The sequence below is a fragment of the Saprolegnia diclina genome (genome assembly GCF_000281045.1).
Source record: "Saprolegnia diclina VS20 unplaced genomic scaffold supercont1.90, whole genome shotgun sequence".
Taxonomy (NCBI): Eukaryota; Oomycota; class Saprolegniomycetes; order Saprolegniales; family Saprolegniaceae; genus Saprolegnia; species Saprolegnia diclina.
Genome location: NW_008246157.1, coordinates 71,770 through 83,226, shown reverse-complemented (window position 1 = coordinate 83,226; position 11,457 = coordinate 71,770). Strand labels below are relative to the sequence as shown.

The 11,457-nt window shown below is 58.0% G+C and overlaps 2 protein-coding genes across 2 annotated transcripts; both read right to left on the bottom strand.

Moving 5' to 3' along the window:
• Positions 1-32: 32 nt before the first annotated feature.
• On the bottom strand, positions 33-1,793 carry SDRG_15380 (hypothetical protein; the record flags this gene model as incomplete). Its single annotated transcript, XM_008621551.1, has 2 exons — positions 33-92; positions 145-1,793. Coding segments are annotated over 2 exons (1,709 nt in total), but the record flags the coding sequence as incomplete, so codon positions are not given.
• A 2,291-nt stretch (positions 1,794-4,084) lies between these two features.
• Positions 4,085-11,446, bottom strand: SDRG_15379 (serine/threonine protein kinase). Its single transcript, XM_008621550.1, has 36 exons — positions 11,362-11,446; positions 11,221-11,313; positions 11,011-11,171; positions 10,433-10,961; positions 10,168-10,263; positions 10,091-10,120; positions 9,943-10,038; positions 9,800-9,898; positions 9,653-9,751; positions 9,508-9,606; positions 9,240-9,455; positions 9,093-9,182; positions 8,936-9,037; positions 8,793-8,891; positions 8,664-8,744; positions 8,517-8,609; positions 8,366-8,467; positions 8,221-8,313; positions 8,011-8,174; positions 7,312-7,966; positions 7,165-7,260; positions 7,024-7,119; positions 6,877-6,975; positions 6,731-6,829; positions 6,623-6,685; positions 6,148-6,576; positions 6,010-6,096; positions 5,862-5,963; positions 5,720-5,809; positions 5,641-5,669; positions 5,027-5,591; positions 4,880-4,978; positions 4,740-4,835; positions 4,589-4,693; positions 4,443-4,544; positions 4,085-4,396 (listed from the first exon to the last, which is right to left on the bottom strand). Exons 2-36 carry the CDS (start codon positions 11,293-11,295, stop codon positions 4,136-4,138), a joined length of 5,397 nt encoding a protein of 1,798 aa, XP_008619772.1. The 5' UTR covers positions 11,296-11,313; positions 11,362-11,446; the 3' UTR covers positions 4,085-4,135.
• Positions 11,447-11,457: the final 11 nt, after the last annotated feature.

Sequence of the window (11,457 nt, the reverse complement as noted above, 5' to 3'; positions counted from 1 at the left end):
CACCGCAATGCACGATACCGCGCGCGCACGACTTAGCGTGTTTCGATGCGGCCACAGGGCAGCAGGGAGGTAGCCAGCGAGGTGAACAGAGCCTCGCAAGGCGTCCGCAAGCGACACGGGCGGTGCGACAAGGTACGCGGCCACTTTGCGCACGAGCACCTCGGGCAAGTGCAAACCAAGATACGTCGATGCCGCCGTGTCGATGGGGTGCATAAGCATGTACGTTTCGATGTCAAACATTCGGCGGACTTGCTGGGGCAAGTCGCGGTGGGTCTTGCGGAGGGTCGACAAGAGACGTGGCCACCACAGCGGGATGCAGACACGCGCGATCGAGTGCGCGACGGCGTCGCCGGTGGTCGCGAGGTGCACCAAATGAGCAGCGAATTCGATCGTGATGTCGGCCGTTTGAAGTCGATGCTGGAACCGGGCGCCGCCAAAGCGTCGAATCACAGCAACAATCCACTTTGCCATGTCCTTATCGTCGGCCCACTGGTCGTGTACGTCCAGAAACGCCTCGATGAGCTCCACGTCACCGTGGTCGTAGAGCAAGGACGCCATCGCGGACGTGATTTGGTCGGGGCCTGAACCGTAGTTGTCCTCGGGGTAAAAGTACCGGAAGGCAGCTGTCAAGGCGCCGTCGAGCGATCCGAAGCCGAGGTCGTCGGTCATATCACCGTCCAAGTTGGCACGCAAGACCGACATCAAGCGGTTGTAGCCCAGAATGTGCACGCGCGCCGCTTTGGGCCACACGAGGAGAAAGCAGCCATGCACTTTTATCCCGTCGCTCTCAATGGGCCACCCGAAGTAAACCTTGCCACGCGCCTCGGAGACGTCTGCAAACTCCTTGATTGGCGACTGGTGGTAGATCTCTTGGACGAGCGCCGGTGTCGCACACAATGGGTGGAACGTCTCGGGCAGCGGCGGAATGGGCTCGGTGACTTTCTTGTCGTCTTGGGTCGGCCGTTCAAATACAATGTCAAAGACGTCCGTGGCCACCAGCCGATCGACGATCGCCTTGTCACGACCCGTGAGCGAATCAAACGTCGGCGTCAAGCTGGGTGACTCAAGGTAGATCGCGACGCCAATGTAGCCCTCCGGATCGTATTGGCAAGCAACGTCTTGGAGGACTTGGACCGACGGCAGCGGCCGCGGCGCGTACCAAGCCTTGGGCACTTTGCTGTGCCACCCCGATTCTTCCAAGTCGTACGCAGCGTGATACACAGCACAAGCCCGGTGTCCGGACGTGATGGGCGCCACCGTCACGTCACACGTGCTGTAGAACGAGAGAAAGCACCCGTCGACGGCCTCGAACGTCGTCGTCCAGTCGTTGTCCGAGATGGTGACGGCGCCACCGACGCACTTGGACGGGAAGAAGTAGACAACCGTGGCAAACGTGTAGCGTGGTGGTCGGGTTGCTGGCTTCAACTTGGATGCGTCGCCGGTCAAGTCGATCGCAAAATGCGCCAGCCTCGTGTTGTACGCCATCGAGAAGTAATTGGAATCGTCTGGCGCGGGATCCAGCTCGCCGAGCAGGTCACATTCGCAAAAAAAATCACCACGGAGAAAGTGAGAACTGTTGTGGATCGTGACGTCCTTGGCCGGCACACGCTCGGGGTACGTGGTCATGAGCGCTGCCACGGTCTCGGTCGAGAGAGGCCACGAAGCAACGGTGAGGTCATCGAGCTTGACGGTGGGGCTGCACCTGGCGTTAGGCTTGCTTAGGCAGCAGTGGACCCTCGCAATATCACGCGCAATCGTCTGCAGACTGGTCTTGTCCTCGTCGTCACTCATCCGAAGCAAATGTAGTTGTGCGCCTTTCAACGCTCTTGGAATTTGCAAGATGATGCAATCACATGGTATCGTCTCTGCCAATGTGTAATGCGACGTTGCAAACCGCCTCTCTGTACATGTGTTGGACTATCACTCATGCGCATCATGAAAGCCCATGAGTGATGGATGATGGGCTTTTCCAGATGTGATAATATGGGCGATTCGTAGACGGTGCTGCGGCATGGGTCGTCGCTTGCGTCAACAACTTATGTGTATCAAAGAGAGGCACGACCACTGTACTTCAACGCCCTAGTGCCTACGAGCTTGAGCGTCGTCGTCATTGACGTACTGGCGTTGCACTCGATGGAAGTGGGAGCAGCCTCCAGCGGCGGTGCTCTGCTCCAGAGACTGGTGCACCACCAGGTTGTGCGTGTCAGAGGCGTGCATGTGGCGGCATCATGCACGTGCATTGTAGAGAGGTAGCGCGCCCATGACTCGCTCGAGCGTGCGCAGGTGCAGCGCGGGCCAGACGTCGCCCAGCGGCAGAAAGCCTGCGAGCTCGAGGACGGTGGCCAGCGTCGAGGCTGTGCGCCGCCAGCGGGTGCAAGAAGCCGATCATGTCTCGACGCGTCCATGAAGCGCAGGACGAGGCGCGCGCAGTCAGGCTGCAGCGACGCGATCGGGCGCCCATCGGCGGCGTGACCAAGTGGCAAGCCGGCTGCCGTTAATTGAATTCCATGATGAGCGACAACACGTGGTTATTTGTGGCAAAATACGGCGCATGCCACCTTTAATAAAACTGTCAATTCCTCTGGCTGTAGCCCTCGTACGACGACTAGGCATGACGCGATGCACTCCCCGGAGCGTCTTCTATCGCCTGCCAAAGCCTCGGCGATTTCATTTTCTGACACGATATCGGCGGTCATCAGCGTCGTGGCAGCGCGGTGGCATCTCCGCCCTCTCGGATTGGCTAAAAATGGAGAAATTATTTTGCGAAAACCTTTTTTATGACTTGGAAATTGTATCACCCACGGGTGGCATTGGGGTGGCACATGCCGTTCATGAGGTGCCAAATCAGCGCCTATATTCGGCACATGCTGGCAAGGCGACGCTGCACCTCGAACCCACCTCGAACCCACGAGGCTGCATGCAAACAATACTTGCATGCGGGGTCACGACGCAGTTGTATACCCTGTCGTCAAAATCTGCGGAGTGCAGTGAGTGTCAATCAAGTGTACCCAAGCCGCTGCACTTTTTACAGTGCTCTGTACATGGGTCAATATTTACCCATGTCTGTATCGAGTTGGTCGCTGTCGTCTTCGATCAATCTGTGCATACAGGACGGTGTGTTTCTTGTGCTGGTCAATGAAGCCGTGTCTTTCTTGCGCGCCGTCGGGTGGATGCTGTGGCGCGCGATTCCATCGAAGTGCGTTCGACCGCAGTCGCAGTCGTCGAGGTCGTTCGCGGCGTGATACACAGCCGCGTCCCAGCCAACAACGTCATCCTCCGCGACTTCCACGATACCGCTGACTACACAACATCGGGCAACTCGGCATTGCGCAAGTTTGCGGTAACTGCAATCTCGAGTTCAAAATGACGCTGGCACATTTTGCAGTCGACGTGATTGGTGATGCTTCAACGTTGACACCGACAACGGAGCCACCGCCTGGTACCTTGGCAACGTTCGTTTACTTCTTCCCGTCCAACTGCGTCGGCAGCGCCGTCACGATCACGCACGCCACTGGACGACGACGTACGAGGCTCTCGACGGGGCTGTTGGTGTCGGGCGAGAGGAGCCACGAAGCCATCGTGATGCCGTCAACAGGTTGTAGAGACAGCTCTGTGGCATCGCAGCCTCACGCGTAAACGTACACTCATACTCTTGCAATTGTTCGCAAATAGAAATGTGCTGTCATCAACGATTGTCAAACCGGGTGTCAACGTCTCTGCCGAGGTGGACGTGACACCTAAACTATTGCAATAGCGACGAGCTGTTTGGGTTCCAACTGCGTGTACAGCTCTCTGCCTGAGCGATCGTCACTTGCAACTTTTGAGCCAAGAACCACCAAGGCGACTTCATCGAGCGCCAGATAAACGTGGCAGCTCCTGATAAACAGACTACACGTAAACAGAAGACCAACACGCAAGCACACAGACCGGCTCTGTGACATCTGGCAGTACGCTGTGACATGGTATAGCTCATGGCATCCTTAGTACTGGAACAAGTACACAGGATACTTGAGAAGGCAACTGCTGAGCATTGAGTAGCATCGTCCACTCGAAGATGACTCTTCCCAAACGGTATCACGCAAACTCGAAAAGTATAACAAAGGCCGACCACATTTCGTTATATTGCGGAGTGATACTACGTCAGCGGCGCACGCATCGCGGAAAGCATCGACTGAATCGACTGGGCATCTTGGCACGTCGTCTCGGGGCACTGCATGTCGTAGGGTGACAAGGGCGTCCTGCAGTCGGGGCATCGTCGTGCTGTCTTCATCGGCAAGCCTCGAGCCAGAAGCATAGCATACCAACGCTCGGCGTCCTCGAGCAAAGACACAATAGTCGCTGTTTGTCGGAAGTCTTGGGGCTGTCGGCGCGCGACGTCGAGGACCGACGCGCCGTCCTGACCAACAAGGTCGCACATGACACATCGATGGGTGGCGACGCACCTTGGTCCGCGCCAGCACCGTCGTCGCATCTGCATCGGCGATTGCGCTCACGACTTCAGCCAAACCAACGCGCACAGCGTAAAAAAGTGGCGTCTCGCCTCGCTACGCTCAGGGTGAGCCAAGGACGACGTCGTTCGACAGCGTACCACGTCCGTCGCGTGCACATCTGCGCCTGCCTCGATCAAGTACGCGACGACCTTGTGGTTAAACATGGTGCTCGTGGCAGCAAAGAGAGCTGAGCCCCCGCCTCTCTGTACGTAGTTGAGAAGAGGGTGTCGACCGACGCCATGAGCTCACCAGTCGTTTGTTCACCGTGGCACCTTTGTCCAGCACGGAGCGCACCAACTCGGGGCTTGCCGACAAGGTGGCCGCGCCGAGCACGCTTTCACCCGTCTACAGAACGACACTGCAATGGCGACGAGATGCGCGAGGCTTACGCGTGTCAGGACTGCGTTGGGGTCGAGCACGTCGTCGAGTAGCTGTGTTGCGACCTGAAGCTGACGTTGCAACCCTGCCTCTTTAAAGGCCTCCAACATCTACATCGATATGAAGCGCACGGTTTTGGTGAGTCATAAATCGGCAACCTCGGTCTGTCGTGCAGCCGCGTCCATGTGGGGCTGGAGCGCTGCCACGACATCGGCAGCCGACATTCGCATTGTCGGGTCCACGGCCAGGCAGCGGGCAACGATACTAGCGTACCAGTGCTCGCAGTCGTCCCGAAGTTGCCCGAGGCTGGTCGACGGCAAAGCGAGCGTATCGAGCTCCACAAGGAGAACGCCAAGCGCGTATACATCGGATTCCTGCGACGCTGACACGGACCCGTTGCAGATTTCGGGGGCCGCCCACGGCGTCAACGACTCGTGGGCCGGCACAAAGCCTGGCCAGAGGACGTGAATCGGGCCCGAGCACGGGGCTCCCAGTACGTCGTGGTTGGAGTTTGCTTCCATGTAGAGACTAAAACTCGAGAAGCAGCCGTGGTCGAGTCCCCCTTCGTGGAGGTCTGCGAGCGCATTGGCAGCCACATATGCAATTTGAAGCTTGGACGGCCATGCTTCAAGCTGCGACCCCGGTGCCAGCTTGCTCAGCTTGTAGCGGAGAATGTTGTCGTGCAACATGGGCACGGGATGCTCCATCAGCACAAAAGGCGAACTATAAGAAGCATATGAGAATGGCACGGAGAGCGGGGCGAGGTGTCAACAAGGAAGCGTCTTCATCACCCTCTTCCACCTATTCCATCACCGTTTCTACCGATCGATTCATATCGTAAGAGAACGTACATCGTTGCGCATTTGGAGCCCCTTGTACAGGAAACGAGCAATGTCACTCGCGCCAGCGTTGATCGCCACCGTCAGAGGCATTTCGTTGGCCTACCCGCTAGAGGTGAGCTCCAAGACGTGGTTGATGACGCGCGGAGCGAACCATGTTTGTGCAGTGAAACGAGATACGGGGCGATGACAGCAACGCCTCCAGCATCGCAAAGTCCTTTTGTTGCACTGCGTAATGTGCGACGGAATGGCCAGCCTAACGAAACACCCGTCGTGGTACAGTGCGATTAGAGTTGGCGTACGGCATCCTGCTCCAAGGGCGTGATGGGTTTGGCCAGGAGCTCCTTTAGCATCGGCAAGTTGCCAGCCTTGATCGCACCGACCAAAGCCTACAATGCAGGACGGGTTGGCCTGTCATTGCGTACAAGCGGGGGTGGTACCTTGAAGTGGCGGTACTTGGCGCTGTCATCGTCACGTGTGGCCTTGGCCGTGCGCTTCTCAGCAGCGTTGACAGAGCGTAGCCACGCAACGACGGCGGTTGGCACTGGTGTGCTAGCATGGCCGGGCGTTGCTTGCATCGCCTTCCGGAGACGGATGAGCAGCATCTTGACCACGTCGTTGATGGGCTTTTGCGGCATCTTGCAGCTTGGGCACGTCGTCTCGAGCAAGAACATGGCACAGCCACGTGAGGTGCACCTGCGCGTCCATTCGATCGGAAGCCCTCTGTGGTGCAGCGTCATGCAGCGTTGGAGGGCGCACTTGATCTTGTCCAGCATTGACATGTCGTGGCCGCAGTCGGGACACGCGTCGTCTAGCGTGTGCAAGCCACTGCATTGGTGACAGTTGCGCATGTCGGCCATCGCGACGCCCTAATGCGATGCGATGTCGGCGATAATATATGGCATCCGTAGGTACCATTCTGGCCACCTCTTCGTCAGAGTGGTCAACCATTGGGAACCCGTGCAGGCCCGACATGCACTACGAAGTGCTGAGCCATGGCAAGGTGACGAGGAACATGTGTACCTGCATCGCGAGAGGTTTGTTGGCACCAGCATCCGATAGCAGCTGGAGAAGGCTCTCGTCACACGACGTGAGCGCGTAGTATAGTGCAGTGTAGTTCTCCTGCCCAGGTGGAAGTCGAAATGGGTCCTCTGCAATGAAGTACGCACCTTGTCCAAGGCATCGACGTCCGCGCCAGCATCGAGTAGTAGTGCGACGAGCTTGGTGTGCCCCTTTCTCGCAGCCATGTGAAGCGCGGTGTCTCCATTCTACAGCAAAGTGATGACCAAATTCCATGCAACCATATTTCAACGTACATAGCGTTTGTCGACGACTGCGCCGTGGTCAAGGAGGAGGTCCGCAATGTCTTCGCTGCCGCGGTCCACGGCCAGGGCCAGGGGCGGCGAGTTACGCTGGTATCATAGTAGTTGGTCCAAGCACCACCAGAGTCAGCATACCTCGGCGGTAGAATTGGGGTCGAAACCATTATCGAGCTGCGCTTGCACCAAGGCAATGTCATTCACGGCGACGGCGCGTTGATATGCCTCAAAAGTCTAGTGGAATGCACAACTGACGACCGACATTGACGCCTTGATAGTACGTACACCAGCAGCAGCTGCCACACCGTCGGCAACTTGTTTTCCGAGAATGCCGACGATTAACTCGGCCGTTGGACGCTTGGAGGGTTCTTCGTGGAGACACTGCGTCGCAAGCTCACGCAGCCACGGTTCGCAGGACTCGGTCAGCGTCGGTCGACGACCTGCGAGGACCGCCTCCTTGATCTGATAGTCAGTCATCAAGTCGGTGGCGTCATAGTACGGTAGCTGGAGCGTGTCCAGCTCCGTCAAGAGCACGCCAAACGAGTAGACGTCGGCTTTGATCCCGTAGCGCTCACCGTCGACGCGTAACACTTCGGGGGCTGCCCAGCGCGCCGTGCCGCGGCCGTCCGTCATGTAGGTGGCGGCCACCTTGGCGATACCCAAGTCGCCGAGCTTGATGTAGTGGTCCAAGCTCAAGAGGACGTTGTCGCTCTTGATGTCGCGGTGAACGATGCCAAGCGCATGCAAGTCCTTCATCGCATTCGCCACGACCCACGCCACCTCGAGGTTGGTCAGCTGCAACTCGCTCACTTGCCGCCACCGCTTCTGGTCCAGATAACCCCGCAGCGTGCCCATGTCCATGTAGTCGAGTAGCAGCGCCGGCGTCATCGAAGCGCGGTCTGCCACAGCGAGTAGCGACACTAGGTACGGCGACGGACACCTACGACCATCTGTTAGATACTCAAAGACAGGGGGTGACGCGACTTGGTCATGGCGTCGGCTTCAGCACGTAGCATCGCAGCACCGTCTTTGGACCCCTTGGACTTCTTGGTGGCGACCTTGCGCCCTTGATACGTGCCCCGATACACAACCGCTTGGCCGCCTGCTCCGAGCTCCTCTGTCGACATTTCGTAGTCGTCACCCGTGATCTAATGCAATGGACGAGTCAGTTTCAGACCGAGATGCGACTCCAACCTCCTGGACAGGCTGGTGCAAATGACGAAAAAGCGTCTTCGCCATGTCGAGGTAGCCGCGCTGGATGGCGACGGCCATTGGAGATCGACCGCCCTATGCAGCCGCCGCATATGAGCACATGTGGTTGCGTTTTTGAACCCGATACCAGATCTGGCTCCTCCAAATGAATGCCCGGCGTCGCAATCAGGCAGGCAAGCGTCTCCGTGTCGTGAGCCCGCACGGCCAAATGCGCCAAGGAGTCGCCCATCTATACGATTGTCAAGATAATTACTAAGGTAAAGGGAGACGGTGGGTACCTTGTTGAACGCGTTGCTGTTGAACGGGCGACTCAGCAGCGAGCGCACCTTGGCCAAGTCGTTGGCGTTGGCGGCGTCCTGGAGCGCGTATTTCTACGATACACAACGCAACTTCGTGCACCGAGCCAAAGGTATTGGGAAAGCTACGTGGTCCGAGGCGTCGGTCATCAGACCCATCATCGTCGTGTTGCGGAGGCGTCCCGCATATTCGATCGGCCGTTGTCCTTGCTACGCAGCCCAAACGATCATTATGCTAGACAGGATGTACTTGTCGACCTTGTTGGTCGCGTTGATGTCAAAGCCAGCGTTCAAGAGCACGCGCACGACGTCGGTATTGTCCATCGCTACGGCCACGTGCAACAGCGTCTCACCATTCTACGACAATATTGTCCATCATATGCGGTCTACACGTGGCATACCATGTCGTCTTGGTCGAATTGAATGCCAGGCGCGGCCAAAAGCGCGGCCACAACGTCGGCGTGGCCTTCGTGCACGGCCACGTACAGAGCCGACACCGATTCCTACGCCATGCTCAGCACCCAATCGGCCTTGAAAACAGAGGAAAGGTACATAAACCGCATTCACATTCGGCGAACTCGCGAGCAGCTTGCGCACCACGTCCGCGTGGCCTCTGGACGACGCCGTAAAGAGGGGGCTCTCGCCAACCTACGCCACACAACACGTCTCGTCCTTTGGTGCGAGAACCATATTTGCATGATGTACCGCATCGGCATTGACGTTGGCGCCGGCGTTTAAGAGCAGGTCGACGACGGCCGCGTGGTCATGCATGGCCGCCATGTAGAGCGCCGTCGCACCGGCAAAGTTGTCGCCGTCGTTGCCGTAGGGCTGGTCGACGTTGCGCATACGCGCAAGCAACGCCGTGACGATTTGGATGTCCCGTCCGTTGCCCGCCGCATCATGCAGCGGCAAGGCCTTCTCCTAAACACGATATTCCGATGCGATATTGCAACCTAGCAAATGGCGTGCATACATCGTTGAGTAAGTTGGGGTCAGCGCCGCTTGCCAACAATTGCTCGACCAAAGCCACGTCGTCGAGTCGCGTGGCTGCATGCAGTGGCGTGTCGCCGCGCTAGCACCTGCGGGTTAGGGTACGTTCATATGGCATGCGTTCGTACGCCGTTGCGGGCGTTGACGTTGGCGCCGGCAGCGACAAGAGTCTCGAGCAGAGCATGGCGCTTCTGGGCCACGACGACGTGCAAGACCGAGGTCCCGTCCTAGAGATAGATGACGGTGTCTTCTCTCTCTGTGGTACCACAACGCACCGCGGTATCGAGGTTGGTATTGGCGCCACGGGCGAGGAGGAGGTCAACCACACGCGTGTGGCCTCGGCTCACCGCCAACACAAGTGCCGTCTCGCCAATCTAATCGGGTGGCTTTAGCAGAGTCGGTAGAGAAGCAAGTGGACCTCAGTCGCACAGTCGGGATGCACGCCATCGTCGAGTTGGGCGATGACGCCATCGACGTCACCGCTGTAAACAGCGCGGAGGAATGCTTGCTCCGGCTATGCAGACATTATATCTATGCAACGAGAACATATTGTCGTGTAGAAGTACCGTCATGTCCGAGATAGCAGCACCCACGGCCTAGCACAGATGTAGTTGCAGCCGCAAAGTCCATATTGAAAGCGTACCATGGACGTTCGAATCGCCGGTCGTGGGCCCGCCGACGCCGACGCATTCGACTCAATAGAGAGGACGTTCGTCGGTGTTGAGGACACCTGTTCGCTCTACATGAAACCTCAGTTGGTAGAACACAGCAAAAAGCCATCTACCGCAAGATCGGCGACAAAGGCAGGACGTGACACGATGAGCTCCGGTCGCCTGCACCATCATGCGTCACCTGCCATCAATCACTGCAACGTACTGTTGCATTTCCGGACGCAGAAGCTGGACAACGTCGGCCGCCGTCGGGCGCGTCTCGGGTGCCGTCGCCTTGCATCGCGCGTGCAGCGCCGCATACCACGGAGTGTTGTCGGCGTCGGCGTAGCTTGCCATGTCGGGGAAGAGCGTCTCGAGCAAGACGCCAAACGAGAACATGTCGGCGGGAGTGCCGTAGTTGCTGCCCGATATGAGCACCTCGGGAGCCATCCACTTGTTGGTGCCAGCCCCCGTCGTCATGAGCGACGTCTTCTTCTTGGCAATCCCCACGTCAGCCACCTTGATGTACTGGGTCGAGGAGAGGAGGATGTTGTCGGTCTTGATGTCGCGATGGACGACGTCCTTGGCGTGGAGGTCGTTCAAAGCGTTGGCAACGACCCACGCCACCTCGAGCGACGAGTAGCCCACCGCTACGGCTTGGTCGTTGGCCACCTTGTCGAGGTACGACGAAAGATCGCCGCCGTCCATGTACTCGAGCACGAGCTGCGGGTTCGTCGAGTCAATGTCGACAGTCGCCAGCAGCCGGAGCAAGTACGGCGATGCATTTCTATGCAGTGACGTCCTGAGCGTACACGAATGAACAGAGGCGGAGGTACGCTTCCATGGCGGCCATCTCGCAGCGCAAGGTCGCTGCATCGCCTTGTACATCTTTCAAGGTCTTGACAGCGACGTCGTGGTTGTGAAGCGACCCTTTGTACACAACGCCGTAGCCACCGCGCCCCAGCTCGCCCAACCGCATCACATCGCTTGCCAAAATCTACGTCACGTGAGCTGGTTAAGAATGTCTTCCGATGAAACCATTGTACCTCGACGGCTGGCGTTGCTTGCGCGTGATGCAGCTGCGTCACAAGAGTTTTGTTGGCCATCTTGATCGCAATCATGATGGGCGTCTCCCCAAACTAGTACCACAGTGGTTAGGGTAGCACTTCGTACACGCAGAGAGAGACCTTGTTGAGAGGCGTCGTCTGAACACCCTCTTGCGCCAGGAGAATGTCCAGAAGCGCGTCGTGCTGGCCCAAGACCGCAAGGTGCACGAGCGTATT

What these genes read in the sequence shown, in the direction of transcription:
- SDRG_15379 (XM_008621550.1), bottom strand. Translation starts at nt 11,295, where the DNA reads ATGATTGCGATCAAGATGGCCAACAAAACTCTTGTGACGCAGCTGCAT. An exon ending in TGCACCAGCCTGTCCAGGAG is followed by an intron (nt 8,175 to 8,220) that starts GTTGGAGTCGCA and finishes CCATTGCATTAG; the next exon opens with ATCACGGGTGACGACTACGA. An exon ending in ACGAAGAGGTGGCCAGAATG is followed by an intron (nt 6,577 to 6,622) that starts GTACCTACGGAT and finishes GCATCGCATTAG; the next exon opens with GGCGTCGCGATGGCCGACAT.